Here is a 26,444-nt window from a genome sequence, read left to right as displayed (position 1 = left end):
GTTTTTTCATTTTCATTTTTAATTTTTTGTTAAAACTAGAAATTTATTTTAGATTTGGGTCTTCTGTTAAAGAAATGATTTTATATTTTCTTTATGTGTAGCATGAATATCTGGTGTACTTCCTTATCTTTTATTGCACATTCTCACAACTCTTATGTTTTTGGAGAGGATGTAAGATTTGGTGGTGTCTTCCATTGCACAACAGGATTAGCAGACCAATTTGGTAAAAATAGGGTTTTCAATACCCCTCTCTGTGAGTAGGTATTTATTTTTATGATTTCACATTGCCTTTATGATTCCTTTTTCTTTCTTTCTTCCTATCTCGCATGTGAATGTTTGTATATTTAATAAGCATGAATATATGGTTCTATCAAAGAAAGGAAAAAGAAGCATAAAATAGAGCATTTTCTAAACCATGGTTGGATGGAATCTTACTCTTAAATTGTGTTCAAAGAATTTGATTGTGCATTTTACCGATTTTATCAACGGATGAATGATGTTGTTAGAGTTTATGGTTTTATCAATGTTCATGCCACTTTCTAAAATCCCCTACTATCAATATCTTGATGTATAAAGTCTACTCCAAATTACTAGTTTACTATGTCTAGTCTCCCTAGAAATTGTTCATGCATTACATTCGCACAGAAGCTTTAGGCAATCGATCCTCCTATTCCTATGTCTAGGTAATATTATTATCAATAGAATTCCCTTATGTCTAGACCTAACTATAAGTGTCCATAAAGAAAGAATCAAAGATTATGCTATTGAATAATGTCTTAAACAAAGCATGCCAATATAATGGAGGAAAACTCAAACTATTGATAAATAAAGCATATGAATAAAGTAAGAATTTCAATACAAGAGAGTTTCAAATAGGATTACATCTTTCCCCAACAAAAAAGGAGTTTAGTTCACCATAATCATGGTCAAACTAGATGAATTGAATGGAAAATATGGAAAAGATAACCATAGAATTGATAGATCGGAGCTTTCGCATCCAAAATCCGCCTCCAAGGTGTGTAAAATGTGTTTCTGCGTCCTTTCTGCCAAAAGATAACTGCTCTGGTTCATGCAAATCTATTTATAACTCAGAAAAATATCAGAATTTTAGCCTTAACCCATAAGTACACCGCCCGATGGTGGGGACGACACTTGGTATCACCCCTCAGTGCTGCCGCTTGAGCGTCCTCCAGAGATTCCACTGAAGAGTCCACCGCCCGAATGTGGGTTGCACCGCCCAACGGTATGTGCGATTCCCATCTCACCCCTTGGCAGTGCCCCTTAAGCACGTGGTAGAGAATGCATTGAAGCTCACACTGCCCGGCGGTGGTTTCACTGCCCGACGATGGGTACGATTCTTCTTTTCTTTAATTTTCCACCTTCTTTTGCATCCAAGACTTCTCTTCCTTCACTTCCTTCATCAAACTCTTGATAAATCCTGCCAAAACAAAGGAAAACCAAGCATAAAACCAAGAAAACCCACTTTGACTCTCTTATTCTCTAACTTAAGCAAATTACATGATTTCAAGCTAATTCTAAGTCATAAAGGGTATGATTTAGTATCAATTTTAAGTATGAAAATAACGTTTTTTGAACCGTTATCATTACATGTAACAATTCTTGCATTACAATGATTCTAAAATGCTTGATCTGGCAAAGATCTTGAAAGGTTTTTTGCAGGAACATTGCTTTTGGATGAACAACTGGAGATTCAACTCAAATGGAAAGCAATGAAGTCGATTGCGACTGTGGATCAATAGATTATGTTTAACAGGGTTTAAAAATTCAATGATTTGGAATTTTATTATCTTTCGATTGATTATATAATTGTTGATTATTTCATATTCAATATATCTCTATTCTATGATTGATTGAAATATTTGAGACATTATATTGTGTTGGTCGATTGATATTGTACCACTGCTGCATAAATATGCTTATATAGTTTCTAATCTGATACAGTACTGAAATATGCTGATAATTGCTCTGATATGATATGTGCATATTGCATTGTGCATCTTGGTTTTGAATATAAAACATGCATAACGGTAGGGGGAGAATTGCATATTCTTTGAGATATTTCACATGCCTACATTTAAGGGGGAGATTATATATTTTTCATGTGATTATTTGTGACGAGGGGAGCATCATTGTTTGTTGTTTATGTTTATCTGATGCATCTATGTACTGTTTGTCGATGCATACCTTTTTCGCTAACGCAAAAAGGGGGAGAATGCTTTGATACATATAGCTCTGATACATGCTTTGATAGCTCTGATACGAAATGATATATGTTTATTCTCTGATTCAAAATGAGAATGCTTCAAATTGCTCTGATACAAATTGATATGTTTATGATATGAGAATTTTGTGATTGATAATCTGAATTGCTTTGTACAACATGGTTGTTTATTAATCATGGTTCTGCATCATAATAAAAGAGGAGATTGTTGACATTGTTGATAGGGGGAACACTGGTTTAGCTGAACCTACAATCTCATAGCTTCTGGTTTTTTATGATGACAACACATAATTAATAACACATGTGTATATGTGTTATTATGATTGTGTTCATATGAGAACATGTCTGTATTGTTTGTGTTGATTATGTGATGTTCATTGCTTTTCACTGTGATATATAATTGAGATTTTATATGTCGATGTATGACATATGTTTTAGAAAAGAAAAACCACATGCACTTTTATTGAACCTTACTTGTATGGTAAAACAACAATTTTAAGTCGACTTCATATGAAGTAAGTCGATTAAAACTCGTGGCTTTGCACAAACTTTTTCAAAGTTTGCTGTGAAATTTTTTGAAGAGAAAGTTTTTCAAAACTGCATTGAACTGTTATATAGTCGACTGTGTGCGCAAGATATTCAACTAAGTTAGTTATGTTTTGCAATTCTGTTAGTGTTTGTCATGTCTAACGACTATATTTTTAATGTGTTTGACCAAGCATTAAATGTTAATCAACTGCATTAATTGTGAAAATACCAGTGTAGCTTTTATATTATATTGGAATGACTTATTCTCTTCCTTTCTCTCACACTTAACTTCTCTTTTCAAATGGCTCTATTGTGCCCTACTAGTCTGACCCATCTCCACTAAAACGAAGTGAGACATAATGATCCACATTATTTGGCCTATTCTCCACATAAGAAGGAACCCAATAACCCAGCACTTACAACATATATTTGCATCCAAACCCCAATCATCATAACTTTGTTCTCTCTTAGCATCAAACTCACTGTTGGGATAATCCAACAAAACATACATAATACATTCATAGAGAAAACCCATCACAAATATTACCTAAAACCTATTCTCATGCACATACAAACCTTTGCCCAACAATAGCAACAAATAATCATAATCATATAACACATATCAAACAAGTATTTTCAGGCAAGTAAATCGAGAATGCATAACATACAACAAACAATGGTAAGCTTCCCATACCTTGGCCAATACTATAGTTTTTATATAACTTCAAAAACACCATAAAACCACGAGTCCTCCAAACTAAAGAAAAATCCACTGTGATCAATAATAGGATGCAAAAAGAGTCTATGATAAAAACACCAAATGGAGTTTTCAATAAGCTAAACTAACTGAGCATAATGCTTACAAATGAGAACCAAAAAGATGAAAATTCTCCAAACCATAATTGTTGATGCGAGGCTGTCTTTTCCCAAACTAAATCTCTAATTGACAATCCGAGCAGTTAGAATGAAGAACCATAGATGTGGAACCCATTGTTAAAAAATCATCCCGATCCAATGAAGAACTTCATAATGACGAAAACATCAGTAAAGGTTTTATGTTATGCGGGAATGTGACTTCTTCTCTTTCTTTCTCTCTCACTTAGGTTCTCTCTTTAAATGACACTAATGTGCCCTACTAATCTGACTTGTCTCCACTAAAACAAAGTGAGACATAATGGTCCACATTATTTGGCCTATTCTCCACATAGGAGGGGAGTTCAATAACCCAACACTTACAACATATATTTGCATGGAAATCCCCAAGCATCATAACTTTTTTCTCTCTAAGCATCAAATCCACAGTTAGGATAACCCAACAAAACATACATAATACATTCATAGGGAAAACCTATCACAAATATTACCAAACACCTATTCCCATGCGCATACAAACCCTAGTTCAAAAATAGCAACAAATAATCATAATCATAATCGTGTAACAAATATCAAACAAGTATTTTGATGCAAGTAAATCTAGAATCCATAGCATGCAACAAACAATGGTAAGCTTCCCTATACCTTGACCAATGCTACAGTTTTATTTAACTTCAAAAACACCACAAATCCTCCCTTGCACTAAGTTTTCTACAACTCTTCCTCTTTTCTCCTAGAAAACGTCTTTTCTTTCCCTTATCTTTCTAATTTTCATTTTTTTATTTTAGGGTAACAAAATGCAGACCCCTTTTTACTCTTCTTGATGGAATTCATTTTGGGAACTAAATGGAGATCCATGAAGGGACCATCAACTTAAGCTAAGGCTAGGAGATTGGAAGAAGAAAAAGGACTTTCAAGCTTGTTCTTGCTTTCCTTAAAGCCTTAGAAGATTTTGGACCTCTCATAAAGAATCATGGTCAAAGAAGATGCAGCTTGAAGGTTTCTACTCTTATGGAGGGTCACATTTTAGTCTTTTTTTTTATCTTAAAACACTTATTGCAAATATGTAATATAACTCATTTTTAGGCCTTGTATTTGGCTAAGACACTTTGTTTAGCTTTGTTTAGAAGGTTTGGTGGCTTTAAGAGTTAAAAATGGGTTAGAAATAGGTTAAAATGGGTTTTGGAAGGAGTTAGTTGCAAGGAGCCTTTGCATTAAATGCTTTGACTAAGTTAGTTGCAAAGCATAAGACTCTTCACATTTAATGTTTAGGGTCCTCATTTAATGCTTAGTGTCCTCATTTAATGCTTAGGCTCCTCATTTAATGATAGAAAAACTGTTAAGTTTTCCATGTAGTATAGCCTTGTCCTTCACCTATAAAAGGAGAGGCACCCTTTTGTAATCCTTAGAACTTGATTGAATGTAAAATCCTTTTGCCAAAATTACAAGACTTCTCTTCTTATGTTCTCACCTAATGAAATTGTCTTCTTCTAGACTTCTTCATACCTTCTCCTTCATGGTTGGCCTAACCTCCTAGAAGTACATCTACCAAGACCATACAACACCAACATCTTCATCTCTTCATCTCTATTTTCTTCTGCTACTTTCATTGATCATCATGGAGTCCACCCCTTTGAAGAAGCTTCCTTAACTCATCATGGAGATAATCTTATGTTGAAGGAGCCTCTCAAAGCAATCTCCATCAATTCTCCTATTTATCTTCCTCTATTATATCTCTATCTTTTTGGTTTTAATAAAATATCTCATTTTTTCTCTAAAATCACTAAGGTTTTCTCTCTTATTCTCTCTTAACTACATTTTAAAATATCATCCATCACCAAATCTTTTTAATATCTATATAATCTTTTAAAATATCTAACAATATATAATAATGATTTTCTAATAATAATATCTCTTTTAATCTTTAAACCCACCTTGATTATATTTTCAATTTTCATTTAACTAATTTTTAAAATAACAACAATTAAATCTTCTGAAAGATTTACATAATATAATTTTATTAAATATCCAGATTATTTAATTTGCATGTTTTTTTCTTTTTGCACCCGCTTAATTAATTTCTACAACAATTAAATAAAGATAAAAGAATCTTTTGTCCCTAAACAAAATATAAAAATAAAAAAATAACGTAATTATATTCTAGCAAAAATATACACTCAAAAATACTAATTTCCAAACAAAAATCCAAAATTTCAAAACTACTTTACTTTTTAAACTCCTATTTTCTTCAACCTTACAAAAGAAATGTTTTTTTTTCACAAGTATTAAAATGTTAAATTTAGTCAGGAGTAAATTTAAAGTTATTTAATTGAAAAGAAATAACATTTGAACTGAACTTATTAAAAAGATATTCCTAAAATAATAACATCTTTAATTGTCTTATTCTATTTTAAAACAATGTGAGTTTGACTGTTATTTAGTAAGAGATTTTTCCATTTTTTTTATCCCGTATCTCTCTCAATATAGTTTTGAAAAATTATTTTTTATTTTTTATTTTTTCAACAGAAATTATTAACAACTAACACAATTCTTTTTTGTAAATCTGAAATATATTTTTCCAAAATTTTAACATAATATAGTTTATATTTTCAAATATATTTATAGTAAATTTGAATTACATAAAATAAATATTTATTTTACTTTTGTACACATGCTAAAATACTAACAGATATCATAAATTGCATTACCCAATTAAATAGTAAAATTCTCATCTCTATTAATCTCTTGATAATGTGCATTTTAGTTCCAACCTCTTAAATTAACCTTTTACTTCTTTACCTAATTTTCTTAACCCCTTACCACTCTCAATCGAATTTTTTTATGCATCTCCTAATTAATTATAATATTTGTATTAATTTAATTATAATTAGAAGTAATTAAGAAAATGAAGTTTATAAGTTGACAAATAAACAAATTAACCAAATAGGATCCTGATAAAAAAATAAGTAACTAAATCTTATAATAAAAACAATAAGTTCTATGTGATGGTTTTAAAATAGGATCCTGATAGAATTTCTTATTCATGACAAGTAAATCTAGACAGATTCTGCTAATCTAAACTAATTATTTCTAATCATTTAAAAAAGGAAAAAGTCTTTTTAACAATTTTTTTTTACAACTTTTTGACAACGTATATGTGACAATTTGTGATTGGTCCGTTTAAAATATTTTTTTAGAATAGATTCAAACATACCAATAAAATGGTGACACATGTCCTGTTGTCAAAAAATTATTAAAAGGAAATTGTTAAAATATAATTGTCCTTTAAAAAATCTTACATTTCAGTTTTTTCAAGAAAAAGTGGTTATTTAATCTTATCATATTCAAAACAAGTGATGAAGAAGCTAAATATTAGTTATTTTTTTCAAGAACCCAAGACGAATGATGAGATTAAGATAGAAAAGTTGAAGCTTAAAATAGAACAGATAACAAACAAAGAGATAAACAGTTTCAGAGTTCCCCACTATGGAAAGCTATCAAAGAAAAGGAAAAGAGAAACGAAAAAGAACAGAAGAATTCCACCAACTCTTCAAGAAGGTGGAACAAGAATGGGAAGCCTATAAGGAATCCATGCCAAAAGCACCTCTCAGACATTCCTTTCTTCATTCAAACCAAACCATTCACAAGCCAAACAAATATTCTCCCAGGGAACTCATGTTCAACCTTCAACAAGAGTCACCATCGCCCCCTTCACCATGGAAGAACGGCACCAGAATCAAAGACGTGCCAGTCAGAGAGATCCTCCAAGAGCGTAGTGAGGCTATCGAAAGAGGAAAGTTGAAGGGTCGACGACTTTTTCAGTCAACAACTTCAGAAGATGAGAGTAGCGATCATGATCATGAGGTGAGATCAATGTCTTTATGTAACTCTGATAATGAATATGATGGAAGTGAAGGGGTGCATGATTACTGTACCCACGATGAACTTTCTTCTTTGTGCTCCTCTTCGTCATCTTGTCTCGCCTGTGATAACGGCAATGATGACCACGACAAAGAGAAATTGCCGAATTTTATGCCAATGATAGAAGAGACGAGAGTTGCTAGTGTTAGGGTTACGCAGAGCATTAGAAGAATGAATTACGCTGTTTTTATAGGTGGAATTACTGTTATCTTGCTCGTGATTGCCATGTGCATGTGCTCGACGAAGAATTTCGGTGGAGATGAAAGCCACATGATTTTGGTTCCAACATGAATGTATAAACTGTTTACAATTATGATATAGTATTTCAGTGTATAGACAGTCGAAATTGTATATGCATCTTCACAAATTCTTGCTTTATAGAAGTTGATGACTTGGTTTTTCTAAACAGATGCATCTTTTATTATTATTATCGAATCCATAACAGAACATACTATGTTTCAAGATGACATGGTGCTATGTTTTAAGAAGACAATGGGATTAGCTTCCAATGATAATTCCTTGATGTTCTATTCCAATGTGGGAGGTGCATTATTGAATAGGTTGCCTATGAGTAGGTTGCCCAAGATCTGGTCGAAGGTTTCCACTGACTTATCCACAGGGTGTGTATGCGTCCCTTCGTAGGTTGTGACCACGATCTCTTCATCGCTGGAATGGCGCTGGATTTGTTTCTTAACATTGCACTCTCGATGAGCACACTTGTAGTAACTTCTGAAGAAGCAAATTAAAATTGTACTTAGAGTATGCATAATCAAGCAAAGACCAATTAGAAATGCAAAAATCAAAAGCATCTTTATATTTTAACAACTATTTTTAACAATTTTTTAACAACAGTATACTTTTTTATAAAAAGTCTGTTAAAAAATATTTGAAACAAATCAATTACAAATTATTACTTTTATAAAAAGTTGTCAAAAAATAATTCTTAAAAGAATTTTTTTCAAATCAAAATGCAGAATTGCAAATTTCCTATTCATGCTAACCTTAGTTTATTGTTTTGTTACAACATCATGTCTAGCACGTAGAATTAGAGATGTCCAAGTAGGCTTAAACTCTTAACTAAATTCCACTTACTAAGAATTCGAATTAAGTTAAGTTGAAAAAAAAAATAGTTTTTTTGGGTTAAATTGATTCTAAACGGAATGGAAAGTGGTTTCACTCAGTCTATTAAAAATAATCTTTTATTACTTTTTTACAATGTTTTCATAAAATTTTATTATAATTATTTATCTAATTACGTAGATTGACCATTAATTCTTTTAAAGACTAAAATGTTTTATTAGTAATATTTAAATAGTTTGAATGTTTAATTCTTTTCTAACTAAATTATGTAAGTTGATATTTACTTTGTATTATTATAATAATATTAGTTGAAATAGATAAAAACATTGTATTGATATAAAAAAACATTAGTAGAGTTAATTTATTTTATTGTACTTTCATGAATATATAAAATAAATTAGAAGAGTTAAAATTTCATAAATAAACTAATTCACCTAACCTACAAATTTATGGTAGGTTAAGCCAAACGAAATTACTTTTACTTTACCAAAAAATAAATCAAATTGAACAAAATCATTTTTAACTCAATTTGTAATAAATCAAGATGTAATAATTAGGGGTAGGCAAATCGAACTGAACTGTACTGCACTGCTAAAAACTTTACTGTAAAACAGTTCAGACAAACTGAACTGAACTGGAAAACAGTTCAGACAAACTGAACTGAACTGGAAAACAGTTCAGACAAACTGAACTGAACTATTTATTGTTTTATCAAACTGAACTGCACTGCAATATGAACTGAACTATTAACTGAATTGTAAACTGCACTAACTAAACTATTAACTGAACTGTAAACTGCACTAACTGAACTAGACTGAATTGTAAATTGCACTAACTGAATTATTAACTAAATTGAAAACTGTACTAATTTTAACTAAACTACAATATAAACTGAACTACTAATTATACTAATTTTAAACTGAATTGTACTAATTTTTAAACTAAATAGTATAACAATACATGTTCTTTTTAATTGAAATTTATTTTAATATTTATTTTATTTTATTNATAAGTGTCTAATAAATTGATTTTTAATTATTTAATATTATTATTTTCTATTTTATTTATATTTCTTTTATTATTAAAAATTATTTTATTATTTATTTATTTTATTAATGAAAAAAATATAAATATATGTATAAATATATATATATATATATATATATATATATATTTATTTATTTATTTATTTATTTAAAAAATATAAAAATATAAATTACATTTTTTATTTTTATTGATAAAAATATAATTTTTGTTAAAAAAGTTGTTTTAAAAAATTATTTTTTTATATGAACAATTATTTTTATTAATATTTTATTATTAAATAAAGTTTACTTGACAAGATGAAACAATTGAACTGAAATTAGAAAAGATGTAAGAGTAGATACAGTTCTCACAGTTAACTGTAACTGTTATCAGTTCAGTTTTTAAAAACTGAACCAAAACTGAACCATAAGATAGTATACTGAACTATTACTAGAAATGGATTAGTTATTTTTTAGTACAATATAGTACAGTTAACTGCAGTACATTACAAATTAGTTATTTTTGTCCAGCCCTAGTAATAATGGAGTTTAATGCGTTAAAATTAGTTTATCAATGAGTACATATAAGGAGGATCATTAATATATAATTAAAAAGAAACACAAATAAGCCTGGAGATGATAACTTATAGAAAATGCATAATACCACGATTTTATACTACTCCTATATTAAGTATATTCAGTGGTAAAAGTCATACACTTTATATTTTCTAAATTAAAAACGGCATCCTAAATTATTGCCTCTGAGATTTTTTCTTTTATATATTTTTGAAATCTTATAATGTTTTGAAGAGTGAGAATTCAAATGTGTTTATTGAGAGTTTTTAGGTTCCTTCACTTAGACCTTGTTCACTTTAGTGGATTTGGGAGAGAGTAATTGAGATGATTTGAAAATAATTTTTTTGTTGTTTATTTGAATAGATTTAGAGATAAGTGAGAGTGGATTGAGCACTAAATTTTTTTAATTTGTCACATAAATTATATTCTACACTAATTCTCACAAACTTTACTTCTAAATCCACACTCGTTTACTTCTAAATTCACTCAAATAAACAACAACAAAAAATTACCGTCAAATCCACTCAATTACTCTCTTTTAAATTTACTCAAGTGAACAAGACCTTAAATATTAGTGAAATCAGTGAAATGAACAACACATAGATATACAAATTTATGTGTTGGTGAACTCAACTCCTTAAATATAAATGTTTATTCGACTACCTCCACTCTATTTATCCAAAAAGCTGAGTAGTTCGAGTAAACAAAAGATTTACAGTTTTGGATTTATAACGAAAGAAAGACTTAATAAGAAAAAATAACTCAATCTCAAATAACTAGTTAATAAAATGAGATTTACATCTTATTTATATATTTTAATTTTATCTTATTTCTAATAGATAGAGACTATTAACATTGAAGAATAAGTGGACTTCAGATTCCCCTGCATTTGATTGAAAAAAAGACTGAAAGTTCTATTTAAAATATAAAGTAGCAGTGTGTGACACTAACCTTGGAAAAGTATTGTTTTTGACTATCTTTTTCCCATATTTTCTCCACTGGTAGCCATCATCCAGAACATCAACAGCGCTTCTGGTTTGAAATGCATATCGGTGGTGCTTAGCTTCCTTGTCACTTTGGTTCTGAGATGATATCTCTGAAACCTGTTTCTCAACATCTTTAAAATGAGATGATAAAGCTGTTGATGTAGATGCGGTATGGAGCATAACTTGGTGTTTCTCCATTCAAAACTAGGCTAGCTAACACTAGCAAGAAAGCTGTATTGAAAAAAAGTGATATGTTGTATGTATATATACACATACAATCAACAAAAGTTGATGGCGATGGATCAACATTCAAAAGGAAAAAGATAGGGCGGTATCCAAGTCAAGATTGAATTCCACTGCTTCAGAGATAGTGTCTTTTCCTTTAGGTACATTTACTATGAAATCATAAACATGATAAATTTATATAATATAGGTTTAAATCCTTTTGTGGTTTCTAAGTTATAAGTTGGTATTCAGTTTAGTCCTCGATTTTTAAAATGTAAATCTTTGGTCCCTAAGTTATAAAATATGTATCAAATCAGTCCCTAAGTTGCTAAGAAATATGTGTTTAAAAGTAAGTTGCTAAGAAATATGTGTTTAAAAGTCCGTAGGAACAACTTTGTATAATGTAAGTATGCAAATATTTCAGATCACCCATACATCCACCAAAAAGTCAGTCTCAACCGTTAACGACTGGGACTGATTTGATACATATTTTATAGCTTAGGGACTAAAGGTTTACTATTTTTAAAGCGGAGACTAAACTGAACACCAACTTATAACTTAAGGACCAAAAAAGATTTAAACCTATAATATATGATCAGATAAAAACAAAAATAGAAAGAAAAATATATAAATAAAATAAAAAAATATGTCTATCATTGGATCTTTGTATCGCCTTATAGAAAAAACTCGTTAGTTGTTAAATACTCGGGAATCTAATAAATTTAAGGCCTATGTTGAGAACAAAGTATTACGTCCCACGGTTAATTTTAGAAAAGAGGTTTTATATGTCAAAAGAGGATCTGCGCATTATGTTGTGGAGAATAATTATTTCTTAAGATAGATTCACTTGTTTTATAGATAGAGAATTATAAATAAAATTATATGACAAAGTTTATGATTAAAGATAAATTCAATTTATATGGTATGAATTGAGATAGTTTTTACTTTCAAGTAATAATAAAATAATAGAACAATTATCAAATACTTCGTAACTATTTAATCTAATGCCCCATACTTATGAATAGAGAAGTTTGTTTCTAAGTGCATTGCTTAGTGTATTTTATGAATGGATGATAATTATTGTTTGAAAAGTCAATAGAGTGTACTGAAAAAAAATGGGTATGCAAAAGGTATGGGCGAGAATTTTATCTTTTTTGTTTAGTTATTGAGTTTACGCTTTATTTATATAATCACATCTATAAGTATTTATAGAGAAAAAAAAAGATTATATTTGCATAGATTAAAATAAACTCATATATCTAATTTGGTTAGTATTCTAAAACTTTATGTTCATAAATCAATAAATTAAATTAAATTTATAGAAGAAACTTAAATTATTTTCTTTTGCTTTAATTACTAATTTAATCATTATATTTAAGTTTATGATTATTTTTTCATTAATTGAGTTCATATTTTTTTAAAATAAAATTAATGTACTCCTCTTTCCTTAAATTTCAACTTAACAATATTAGAAGACAATCATGTGTTAGTCCAAATCTTCTTCTCATCTTCAATCCTTTCTATGTCGACATGATCCCAACAGATCTACTAATTTGGTGAGGGGGTAAGATGAAGATGGTTGAAGCCTCGCCAAATTGACGGCGGTGAAAGCACATAAAAAAAAGTTGAAATTTGTAAAAATTGTCACGCAACATCGTCAAAGAATGACTGAGAATCTACTTAGTTTTTTCGTTTTTGGAACTACCACTCCAACTAGAATAGCTTTTGATTGAAATAAAATGCGATTTATTGTTGTAACGGGATTTGCCATCAATGGACCAATGCAATAGACTCGTAGGCCTAACGTAGAGGTTGCTAAAAAAATATGGATAAAGAAATTGAATTACCAACGGAAATAAATTTGTCCATAAATTTGAATTATCAATGAATTTTATAGACAAGTTTTGAGATTTGATTATTGATAAATTTTATTGACGAATTTAATCATAAATTTTTTTATCGATAAACTTCATTAATAAATGAAACATGAATTACTGATGGAATAATTCATTGGTATTTACATAACTTATTACACAAATCAATAGGTAAAAAGAGTGGCAAGTTTCTCAGTTGAATCTCACGTTCAGTATTAGCACATACCCTTTTTCTCATCCTCTCCTATGTACAACAACTCTCTCCAAATTGGTATGTTTCTTCTTCTCCATCCAAGCCTTTTCATCTTCATTTCATGTATACCAAAAACCACCACAGGTATTATTAGAGGTGCAAGGGAGAAGAAGCATGCCTCACAAACCACTAAAGCTTCACCGTGAACTTGCCACCGCTGTTATGACAGATTTGGAAAAATGATGCACACCACCACACTACTTAAGCTACCGAGAACCTCTCTCGTCAGAAACATTACTCCATGTGGCCAGCACAATGTTGCTCACCAAAATGAAGAGCAAATGGTTGCACTTAAGCACTGCAAAGAGGATGACATAGAAGTAACCCATGGTTCCAACAGACCTGATCATCACCACGACACTATATATCGTAAACCACAACAGGTCCTCCATGCCATCGCGAGCAAATGAGAACCCACCATAGGAGTCATAATTTAGAAATAAAACAATGAAACCGTAAAAGTAAGAAGAAAGAGATAGGAAGAAGAAGATTAATCAAATCATGGTATTTACCGATAGAATAAATGGACACTACAAAAATACAGGTTTTACCGACAGACAGAATCCATTAAAAATAGCCAAATTTTGTCTGTAATACACTTTTTCCGACGAATTGTCTATGTCCAACAATTCGTCGGTAATACCATTTCCGATTATCATTACTAACGGTACTTATGACCTATTCCATTGGTAATTACTAGAGGAAAAGCCTGTCACTAATTACCGAAGGAAAATACTGTCGGTAATTGTCGAAGGAAAAGGTCGTCGCTAATTATCAAAGGAAAAAACTGTCGGTAATTAACAAAAGAATAGGTTGTCGGTAAGTCCGTCGAAAAGGACGTGAAAGATTCAGGTGCAAATTGTATTGGTTAATTATCTAAGTACACAATCAGATCTACATAATATTTTTAAACCACAGACGTGCATAATATTTTAAAACCCCAATGACACAATCAAAGTTGTGAGAAATATGCAACCCACAATAATTCAATCACTAATGCAATAAACAATATGGAATTACAAAATATATGTCGATGTTCAAGTTTGACAACTTGTATTTCCAATTAAACATGTTCATCTAGACTAATAAATTATATATTTGTAAAACATGAGCAGGTGTAAAAACACCATCATAGTTATAGAAGAAGTATGTTCATCAACAAATTAACTAATAATATATAGTCATCATCAAAATGGTCTTGTTAATGTTCATCGTCATGTTGCTCTAAAGGTGGCTAGACTAGTGTAGCTCGGACTATCTGGACTGGACTAGTGTAGGTTGGACTGATGTGGGGAACTCTAGGAAGGAGCATGATGGAGAGGGTCGTACTAGGTCAGAGGGATGGTGGACTGTAGCTATGAAGTCTCGGGTAGCAATCTCATTATCAGTTGTTTGAAACTGGTAAAGTCGTCCCTCAATGTCAGTTGTTTGAAACTGACAATCTCATTATAAGAGCACGACCTCTATGTCAGTTTTCTCAAATAAACAGGTAACTCATAAGCCATAATTAACCAATAAAAAAGTTGTCAAAGGCACAAATATTAATCATCAAAAGTAATTCAAGATGCCAAGTGTAAAAAGTTGACCTCTATGACAATGTAACAATAGGTCATTTATATGGACTTATAACAATCAATTAAACCATCATATAAACGTTTATTATTTCTAATTAATATCAATAACAAAATGGAGTTGAACCTTTGAAATTATTGGGACAAAAGAAGCTAGATGTACCAATGTATACTAATAAAAGAAATATGACTTTAGGAAATAATGCAATCCAAGTTAGTACATGACTGAAAACTAGACGCACAATCAAGTAAAAGAGGAACAAGTTACCACACTTAAATTGGTCACACAATCAAGAGACATAAAGCACTCCAAGAGGCCAAGAAACAAGGACAACTTCCTAGACAATGGTGGAGAAAAAAGACCTAAAAAACAAAAAAAAAATGGCTCAAATAAAATTAAAGGTAGCAAAACTACGAATCAAGGAAACAAAACAGAAAACAATCAAACAAGGACAAAGGAAAGCTCAAGGTTGAAAAAATATGAAATTACACAAGCAAAAGGGAACCACAAAAAAAAAATTAATGTATCCAAGTAAAAAGAAATTGATATTGTTTTGGATTTTTCCAAATTCATGCAGCCAATAGTCTCACATATTCTGAAGAGTGCTCTTTCCCATCACAAAGGCGGAAGTGAGATGCGAAACTTAAGGGTGTTCACAGCCAACTATCCTGACCATTTCCTATTCTTAAACAAGTCAAGAATAACCCTTAGAGTTTCTCACATCTCACAATTGGCTCGCATAAAGCTGTTTACTTTCCACCCAAACCAAAATCACTCCAACCGAGTACGAATTTCCAACACCTAAAGTAGTCATACAACATCACAAAAACACATCCAGTAGGTTCATGATTGCCCACACAGTAGTATTAACAATTATAATAGATACTCAGTACTAAGCAAAGTTTTCCAAAACTGTAATTCATTCAAAACAACTATGAACCATAATACCCATGCCATAAAAGAACATCTAAACCATATTAGCGCATCATAATAAACATAATAGCTTTGTTATTCACAACAACCAATAACCAGAATAAATAATAAGTGTGGACAATATCAAAGCATGACTTAATACACCTAACAATATGAACAATTTCCATCTAGCATTCAACAACCCACCAAAAGCTCTATAATTATAACATGAAACCTATCAACTATTTTGTTTGATAGTAGAAATTACACATTATCAGAATTTATGTAATACCTCCTAAGAGTATGCACAACAGGGCACACTCATTCAATTTCTTATTGCACATAATGTAGTGTCACATGTACACACACATTATCAAAACCTAATTTGATAAAATGGAACAACTCACAGGACTTTTTAGGCGTGGGCTTTGGTGAAGCATAAAAAGGGCACAATAGAGGCTGATGAGGGACGACAACATTATGAATGAGGCAACCAAGCACCAACGAAGGCTAATTGAATGCCTCTATGCAAAACAAGATGAAGAACTTTGTGATTGGAGGAACGCGACTCTACCTCTACAAATAGGGAACCACACGTCGAAGGTAGCTATGCCACGGAGGGTGACGACTTTGGGAATGAACGTGAACAAAGATGAAAAACCAAAATGTTAGAGAAGAGGGAAATTTGATTTCCCAAGTCCCTAATATGAGATGCTTATCGAAGGATCGCGACGTTGGTAAATCCATCGGTAAATACACATTACTGACAGACATATATATGTTTGTATATATCCGCCAATAATTTTATTATTTCTTGTAGTGAAACAAATTTTTCGTTCAATAATTACTAATGGATATAAATTTACATTGATAAATATTACCAATTACATTTTGACAAATTTTTATCTATAAGAAATTTGTAAAAAAAAGTTGTTATTAGTAAATTTTTAATGTTTCATATGGATTTTGACTACTAATAATTTTTTTTAATGAGAAGAGGAAATTAGATAAAAGAGAAAATATTTGAATCGACTTTTCATTTTCTAATGTTGTTAACAATTATGTAATGAAAATGACTATATTTTTATTTTAAAAAATAAATAAAAACCGAGTAAAAAATATAAAAAATAAAATATATAATTTTAAATAAAAAGATAATCACATTACAAATTACAAATTTTCCTTTCTTGTTTTCTCCGTTAATAAATATTTTATACAAAGAAAACCCCTCAAATGTAGTGAAAAGCTAGCTTGAGTTTGAACCCCACAACTAAAAAGACGTGACCAAGTTGGCATAGAATAAGCTTTATTATATTTATGACCAACATGGAATACACGACACGACAGTGAAACATTTCATGAATCATGACATGCATGTACTTCAATTAGGTCATAGTAAGACTGATTACTGATGACTACACGCACTCACCAAATGTCTACTAGCAAGTTGCAAATAATATTTTTAATTTTTTTGTGGATATAATTTATCTATGAAATTTGAGATCCTAAATGTATACAATATATATACTGAGAATATTTGACATCTTTAAGTTTAAACTCAATTATTTAACAAGCTATTGATGTATAAAGCACTTACTAAATCGTACGTTAAAGACGAAAACTAACGATTAAAAGATTAATTAGTCAAAATCTTTCATAAACGTACTGGGAAGGGATTGGATCGGAGAAACACACGCAAGCACAGGTTGCAGGGCAGGCAAATATATTAAATGTCAGGCCTATTTATAACCTCAATCCATCTTTGTATAATATAAAACCGAGTTTTATTAATTTTTTTTCATAAATTGTTAATCTGAATTAAATGCCAGTTAAAATTGCTCCAACCTTAGATAATGTAACTACGAATTCCGTCAAATCTCTTGTGAACTAGATTTATTTAGCATAAAAGTGTCTTGTGGATGTATTCACAAGTGGAAAACACACATTTTATAACGACTTATTATGAAATCCATCTATCATACTAAACTGACTGGTGACATGTTCGTCTAAAAGTAAGAATTATTATGTACTTTAAAAATTGTCATAATATATAAACGTGATGGTAAAATTGAAACTCAAAACGTATTATGACAAATATAAGAAGACCTATCATAATATATATTTTCTATAATAGTTAATTCATCACCTATCTTAATAATTAAATGTGGTGACATTTTTATAATAAACTTAAAAAGATATTATTACATGTAGATAATTACCTATAATAAAAACTCAAGAATCATTAATTTTTTTAAGTAAATTTTTCGTTTTCCTTTTTCTGATTTACTCATTCCCTTTTTCACTTTCTTTTCTTCTTTTTATCGTCTTTGACTTTCTTCTCTTCTCTCCACCAAATTTGCAGTGAAACTCACTTAGTCTCATTCTTCTTCTTCTATTCTTTTTCTCTCTTTTCCTCCTTAGAAACAAAAACCCTTTTGACCTAGTTCTTTTTCTTCTTCAATTTTGTTTTTCCTCCCAAACCATTCTTTGCTTACATGTGTTTTTTTATGCTTTGAGGTCTTATTTCTCTATCATTGTGCTTTAAGTGTCATCAAATTTTGTTTGGATTTTTTTTAACTCGGATATTAAGTTTGGTTTTGTTTGGATTTTTTTTAAGCGGAATTTATGAGTACCAATCCAATCATAATTGATAACGTTGTCGTTGACGCGATCAAATTAATACTACTAAACTATAATTAACAACTTGAATATTGTTAAGATAGTAGTTAACAAAAAAAAAATCAACCCTAAGTCGTCTCCCAAAGAACACGAAATTTATTTCTAACAAATTAGTTCTTATAAAAATTATACAAAAGGGATTAGTCAAATGAAATAATAGAAGTAATTAAAGGAAAATAAAAGATTAAAGAACAAAATAACAAAAGATAGAAAGAATATTATAAAAAGATTTAAAAAGATAAAAACAATGATAAAGAAAATAGGTTGATTCACTATTTTTTTCAAAATAGGATTCATCATTGGTCATCTAAAGACTATTGCTCAATTAATTATTATCTTAGAATTTCAAATTAATCAATGTAAATTCTCAATTAGTTTGTTGTGTTCTCACTATCAACCAAAGTATTCTCAATTTAAAACAGGAACTTTATAGATTAGTCATAGCAAATTTAACCAAAGTACATTCTCAATTAAATATTACTATGCCTAATCATGTCTATTCTTTTACCTGTTATATCAATTAAAAAACTAATTAACCAAAGTACATTCTTGACTACTTCTTGTTAAGGTTTTTACCACTTATCAAAATACATTCTCAATTTGAAGCAAAAACTCATTCAATCACACGAAAGTTTCTAACTTTAATTAAAGTAAATTCTCAATTAATATTAAAAATCCTTGATTCATATATATCCAACTTTAGAGGTACATCTTTTATGTCGTGATGAAGTGCTCTAAACTCTATAGTATAAGGGAATCTCAGATAGGAGTGGATGGTGGAATTAACACTTATATGTAATTCTAAAATTTTGTTGTTACTTGTAGCCTCCATCATGTTGTATTAACAAGAAGAAAGGTTGTTGAAACAGAAAAACAACTTAGTTTTTAAATTCATTGTTGATAAAAATATTAAGATGCATGCATGTTTATTTTCTGTTTTTAGCATAAATAGAAATTTTTTTTATTAAAGTTTTAAAACTATTTGTTTTTATTAAAAATAAAAATTTAAAACTTAATAAAATTGTACACAATGACTTGTACTTCATAAAATTAAAGAAAATAAATTTTAACATATGGACATAGTGAGTCAAAATTTCAAAAGTTTTCTATCTCCCCCCTAAAATAAGTTTATAAAATATAATTTTTGAAATAAGTGTGGGGAAGACGAATATTAATTAGGATTTTTTTTCTCTCTTTTTGTTTCCTATTTTTCAATTTTTGTTTTATTTCCAACAAAGTTGTGATTTCTCTTTTAGAAAACTGTGAAAGTATTAACTTTTTACTTGGTGAAACTTTTATACAGTATGTCTCATAAGAAATTCACTCAAAAGTTGTAAGCATAAAGATGAAGCTTAGAGGTTTTGATGATGTCTCAAAGTCAAGTCTCAAGTGCTCAAGTTACAAAAAGACCTTCATGAAGACCTGTTCAATCTTAAAGCCTTTGTAATTCAATAGATTTATGTGTAGGGTGTTGCTCATCTTTGATTCCATGTATTGTATGCTTTAAAATTCATTTTGGAGCAAGAAAAGCTCTACAATAATCGATTAACACGGAGGTTTTAAAAGTTTTCTAAAAACTCATTTTGCCTCTGGAATAATCGATTACCAACTTAGGATAATCAATTATCCCTAATTGATTATGACTTATCATAATCGATTATCACGCGCAATTATTGGATCTTTCAAGCATGTTTTATATCGTTGTGCATACAATAAATGCATAATCGATTACCTCGTTTAGATAATCGTTTATCATGCGTTAAATAACAACAAACTCAGGGTTTCTTTGTTGGCCAAGCTAGGGACGAAATTCTAAAAACAACCATTGAAATGCCCGAACACCCAAGACGTGTGCTTGGGATAGGAGGGGCGATTGATTTTTGTGAGTACTTTGGCCCCACACAAAGAAGCAGTGAATCTATGAGTCAGGAGGCACTAAGGAAGATGGACCTTTAGTAGGAGGAAAGGCTCAACCAAAGCATGAGATCTATGGAGCATCTACAAGAACAAAAACAAATCCAAATAGTGCTTCAAGAAAAGTTGCATTCGATGACCCAGGGCACCATTGGATTGCCCACTGAAGCTCCAACAACACCTCAGGTAAGCATAAGAGGATCATATTTTGCAGTAAATCCTACTAACTACAGTGGTCAGTATGAGTTGTTGGTTGATGGGGATCCCCCACACATAGTGGTTGTTGTACGAGTACTTGAAGGAGGGCATACTATTCATGGTGCTCTCTTATTACCTTACTACGTGCGTGTGATGATTCATGAAGTTCGTGATGCCCACGCTCAGGTTCCTGTACCGACTTTAGAAACTCATTTTATGGGCGAGGCCATAGGCACATCTGTAGCATGACCTAAAGCATTAATCATACCACACATTGCTACACCACAAGTCTTATATTTCTATTATTAGTATTTCTATGTTAAAGATATGAATATTGATTGATTACTTTCAAATTTTTTATTTCAATTCATACGTCTTGAGAAGCACCTGTCTTACCAATTGGGATTCATCAATTATAGCATATCATGCATCATCTCAACCTCAATCAAACAATAAAATCTCATAAAGCAAAATCCATCACACAAAACAGGCACAGTTGAATCAAAGCAGTTTAGTTCATTCAAGCAGAGCACAAAAAAAATAAAAATAAAATAAAATAAAATAAATGGAATAGAACAAAAATTAAAACCAAAAATAAAAATTAAAAGTAAAAATTCAAAGAACTGGGTTGCCTCCCAGCAAGCGCTTCTTTAACGTCACTAGCTTGACCCAATAGGCTCATGTCACACTAACCAGCTGCATGACTATAGAGAGGCCTTCAACCTCACTACCCAAGTAATGCTTGAGGCATTGTCCACTGACTACCCAGCTTCTTTGTGGGTCTTCAGTGGTTGGGTCTGTCAACTCAATTGCTCCATGGGGGAGGACATTCTTGATCAAGAACGGGCCAGACCACTTGGACTTCAACTTTCCGGGGAAAAGTTTTAGTCGAGAATTGAACAGCAGCACTTGTTGTCCTGGAGTAAAGACCCTTTTTACCAGCTTCCTGTCATGATAGTACGTCACCTTTTCTTTGTAACTTTTAGAAGAATCATAGGCGTGCAACCTCATCTCCTCAAGGTCAATAAGTTGCCTCCTTCTCTTTTCTGTAGTGCCACCAGGATCAAAATTCAAGAATTTTAATGCCCATAGTGCTCTATGTTCCATCTCCACTGGTAGGTGATAGGTCTTTCCATAGATCATTTGGAAAGGAGATAATCCAATGGTTGTCTTCATTGTAGTTCGACACGCCTAAATGGCATCATCTAACTTTTAAGACCAATCCTTCCTTGATGTGGTGACTATCTTTTCCAGGATCTTTTTTTTTTCCTGTTAGAAACTTCGGGCTTGCTCGTTTGTCCGAGGATGATAAGGTGTAGCCACTTTATGTGTCACACCATAATGGTTGAGTACTTTCGCAAGCTGGTGGTTGCAAAAATGAGATCCTCCATCACTAATGAGTACTCTGGGCATTCCAAACTGGCGAAAGATTTGCCTTTTCAGAAATTTAATGACAGTACTAGTGTCATTTTTAGGGCAAGCCAGTGCCTCTACCCATTTGCTTACATAGTCAACTGCCACCAATATATTCATTGTTGAAGGACAGTAGGAAAGGTCCAACAACATCTATGCCCCAACAGTCGAAAACTTCGACTTCCAGAATTCCTTGCAGTGCAATTTCATGATGCCTGAAGATGGTTCCTGTCCTTTGACACTTGTCACAGTTCATGGCATGATTATGAGCATCTTTAAAGAGGGTGGGCCAATAGAATCCTGACTGAAGTACCTTTGCGGTTGTCCTTTCTCCACTAAAATGTCCTCCATAAGGAGAATCATGACAGTGTCATAGAATTCCTTCCAATTCTTCCTTAGTCACACAATGTCTCAGGAGATTATCTGCTCCAATTTTGAAGAGGTAAGGGTCATCCCAGACAAACTGTTTAGCATCATGCAAAAATTTCTTTCTTTGTTGCCAATTGAGATCTTCCGGGATGACACCTGCAGCTTTGATATTGGCCATGTCAACAAACCACGACCTTTGTTGAATGTACATGAGTGTTTCATCTGAGAAAGATTCCCAAATCTTTATTTCCTTGCTTGTGACTTCATTATTCACCAGTCGGGATAAGTGATCATCAATTACATTTTCACTCCCTTTCTTGTCACGGATTTCCACATCAAATTCTTGCATTATGAGTACCCATCAGTTCAATCGTGGTTTGGAGTCTGGCTTGGCTAGCAAATATTTAATAGCCGCATGGTCAGTGTAGATAATTACCTTAGACCCAATGAGATATGGTCTAAATTTCTCCAAAGCATACACAATAGCAAGAAACTCTTTTTCTGTGGTGGCATAATTCAGCTGGGCTTCATTGAGGACTTGCATAATAAATCGTGTGAAAAACCTTTCCTCTTCTCTGGCCAAGAACTGCTCCTATGGCATAATTACTGGCATCACACATCAGCTCAAAGTTTTGATTCCAATCAGGAGCTACAATTACAGAATCATAAATCAATCTTTTCTTTAAAATATCAAAAGCTTTAAGGCACTCTTCATCCATCACAAAAGGAACGTCCTTCACAAGGAGGATGCTTAGTGGTTTTGCAATTTTTGAAAAGTCCTTGATGAATCTTCCATAAAAGCCAGGATGTCCCAAAAAGCTTCTGATTCCTTTCACATTGGTTGGTGGTGGAATTTTTCAATGACTTCTACTTTGGCTCTATCCACTTAAGTTCCTCTGGAAGAAATTTTATGACCCAAAACAATACCTTCTATTACCATAAAGTGACATTTTTCCCAATTGAGAACAAGATTTGATTGGGTGCACCTTTTGAGTACTACATCCAAGTTAGACAAACACTGCTGAAAGGAACTACCAAATACTGAAAAATCATCCATGAAGACCTCAATGCATTTTTCTATCAAATCTGCAAAAATTGCCTGCATGCATCTTTGGAAAGTGGCTAGGGCATTACATAGTCCGAATGACATTTTTCTGTAGGCAAAAGTTCCAAATGGAAAGGTAAAGGCTGTTTTTTCTTGGTCTTTAGGATCCACCACAATTTGATTATACCCTTAATATCCATCCAGAAAACAATAGAAAGCCTGTCCTGCCAATCTTTCTAACATTTGGTCCATGAAAGGAAGAGGAAAGTGATCCTTCCTTGTAGCATTGTTTAGCTTTCTGTAATCAATACACATCCTCCATCCAGTAACAGTTCTTGTGGGTATGAGTTCATTCTTTTCATTGTAAATAATTGTCATCCCACCTTTTTTTTGGTACCACCTGTACTGGGCTTACCCATGCACTGTTAGAGATAGGATAAATAATACTGACTTCAAGTAGCTTCAGTACTTCTTTTCTCACTTCCTCTTTCATTATTGGATTCAATCTCCTTTGTGGTTGAGCAACTGGTTTGTAGTCATCATCCATGAATATTTTGTGCATGCAATAAGTTGGGCTTATGCCTTTGAGATCTGAGATTGACCATCCAATAGCTCCTTTGTTGGCCTTGAGCACTTCTATTAATCTTTCTTCCTCTATGGGAGAGAGAGAATTACCCCTTCTTCTAAAAACGCATATTTCAAGTGTGGTGGTAACATTTTCAGCTCTGGCTTTCTTTCCTTGACTTTTTCCTCAGAGTTCAACAAAGGGGCCTCTTTTAATTCTTCAAAATTATTCATGCCTTCCTCAGTCAATTTTTCATAATTGTCATCAAATGCTTCTTCCAGAGAAGGATCATCGCATACCTCCTTTTCTTGAATCATGCATATTTTTTCAAGAGTATCAAGATGAAAACAACCCTTATCATCTTTTGGGTGAGACATGGCTTGAAAGACATCAAAATTTACTTCTTCATCTTGCACTCTCACCTTCAGTTTGCCATTTTCCACATCAATTAGAACTCTTGCAGTCTTCATAAAAGATCTCCCAAGAATAAGAGGAACATTCACATCTTCTTCCATCTCCATGATAACAAAATCAACAGGAAACAAGAACTTGTCCACTTTTACCAACACGTCTTCAGCTACCCCATAAGGATATTTTAGAGATCTATCTGCTAGTTGGAGAGTCATTCGGGTAGGCTTAAGTTCCAAGCCTTCAATCTTTTCAAACATGGAGAGTGGCATGAGATTGATATTGGCCCCCAAATCAATTAGTGCCTTCCCAACAGAGATATTCCCTATAATGCAAGGGATAGTGAAACTTCCTGGATCTTTCAACTTGGGAGGTAATGACTTTTGTATGATGGCGCTGCAGTTTCCCTGTACCTCAATTGTTTCCTCTTCAATGTACTTTCTTTTTCTAGAGAGGAGTTCCTTCAGAAATTTTGCATATGAAGGTATTTGTTGCAAGGCTTCTGAGAAGGGTAAGTTTATCTCCAGTTTCTTCAAGATCTCCATGAAGCGCTCAAATTGCTTTTCTTTTTCCTTCCTAGAATAATTCCTTGGGTAAGGAAGGGATTTTTCAAAAACTTCTTTCTTTTTTTTTTTCATTCTCCTCCTCACTTATTTTTTCTTTTTCTCTCTCTCTCTTTCTTTTTGTTCATTTTTTTCCTTTTTCTCTCCTCTCACTCTCTTGTTTTTCTCTCTCTTTTTCATATTTTTCTTTTTCTCTCAACCTCTCTCTTTCTTTTCTCTCATTTAAAATTCTGCCACTTCTAGTGACAACTACCTTGCATTCCCTTCTAGGCTTCATGTTATTCTTGATATAATCCAGTTTCTGAATTATGAACTTACAATGTGCCTCCATGTTTTTAGATGATGCCTGAATGCTTTCCTGAATTGAAAGAGATTCCTTCAAAAACTGTTGGAGAGTCTCCTCAAGCTTTGTAGTACTGTTAGCTTGTGGTGGTCTAGTGAATAGCCCACCTACTTGCCCAAATTGATTTTGATTAATGCTTAAGCGAGATCCCTACCAATGGTTGAAATTTCCTAGAACACCCTGCATCTTGCACAAAAATTCTAGAGAGAGATTGTTAGTACAAAAATAAAAATAAAAATTAGGAATTGAAAAATAAAAATAAAAAATAAAAATGGAAAAATAACAAATAAAATAAAAATAAAATAAAGTCAAAATTAATCAAGGATCACACAAATAGAATAGTTAAAACCCTGAGTCCCCGGCAACGGCGCCAAAAACTTGTTGGTGCAAATCAACAAGTGTACCGAGTCACACAAGTAATATAAAATGGTAAGACCAAGTACCATATCCCAGAGGACTCTCGGTGTTGAACAGTTGCGTGAAAACAAGATTAATTAAGACTTAAAATAAAGAGATCATGGGTTTGGGATGCAAAAATAATAAAGAAAATAAAATTGCAATTGATCAATGGCCAAAGAGCACAAATATGAACGGAGGTTGATTTATATGAGATGGATATGTTGTTGGGGTTAAATTTCACCAAGTTTCCTCTCATGTATATAAGAATTATTCTTTATGCATTAATGCCAACGTCCCTCACTGAATCACTTCATGTCCCTAATTACCAGTTCATACAATTCCTAGCATTCCTGGTAAAAAGATGTGAAGATCAAGAGGTTAAGACGACTACGAGTCGTACCCTCATCCTTGAGCAATATAACCCTTAGGAGTAATTCAACAAGAACCTGAATTGAAAGGAACCTCCCGGCACTCATGCAAT

At 31.9% G+C, this 26,444-nt stretch overlaps 3 protein-coding genes across 3 annotated transcripts; all 3 read right to left on the bottom strand.

Annotated features, from left to right (window-relative positions):
- Positions 1-8,044: 8,044 nt before the first annotated feature.
- Positions 8,045-11,440, bottom strand: LOC106760305 (probable WRKY transcription factor 43). Its single transcript, XM_014643758.2, has 2 exons — positions 11,197-11,440; positions 8,045-8,293 (listed from the first exon to the last, which is right to left on the bottom strand). The coding sequence occupies exons 1-2, from the start codon at positions 11,427-11,429 to the stop codon at positions 8,092-8,094; spliced, it is 435 nt and encodes a 144-aa protein (XP_014499244.1). The 5' UTR covers positions 11,430-11,440; the 3' UTR covers positions 8,045-8,091.
- Positions 11,441-21,536: 10,096 nt separating this feature from the next.
- On the bottom strand, positions 21,537-22,034 carry LOC106760304. Its single transcript, XM_014643757.1, has one exon. It carries the CDS (start codon positions 22,032-22,034, stop codon positions 21,537-21,539), a length of 498 nt encoding a protein of 165 aa, XP_014499243.1.
- Positions 22,035-23,001: 967 nt separating this feature from the next.
- On the bottom strand, positions 23,002-25,203 carry LOC106760303. Its single transcript, XM_014643755.2, has 2 exons — positions 24,361-25,203; positions 23,002-23,232 (listed from the first exon to the last, which is right to left on the bottom strand). Exons 1-2 carry the CDS (start codon positions 25,201-25,203, stop codon positions 23,002-23,004), a joined length of 1,074 nt encoding a protein of 357 aa, XP_014499241.2.
- Positions 25,204-26,444: the final 1,241 nt, after the last annotated feature.

The sequence above is a fragment of the Vigna radiata genome, chromosome 5 (assembly GCF_000741045.1).
Source record: "Vigna radiata var. radiata cultivar VC1973A chromosome 5, Vradiata_ver6, whole genome shotgun sequence".
NCBI lineage: Eukaryota > Viridiplantae > Streptophyta > Magnoliopsida > Fabales > Fabaceae > Vigna > Vigna radiata.
This window is presented reverse-complemented; position numbering and strand designations above follow the sequence as displayed.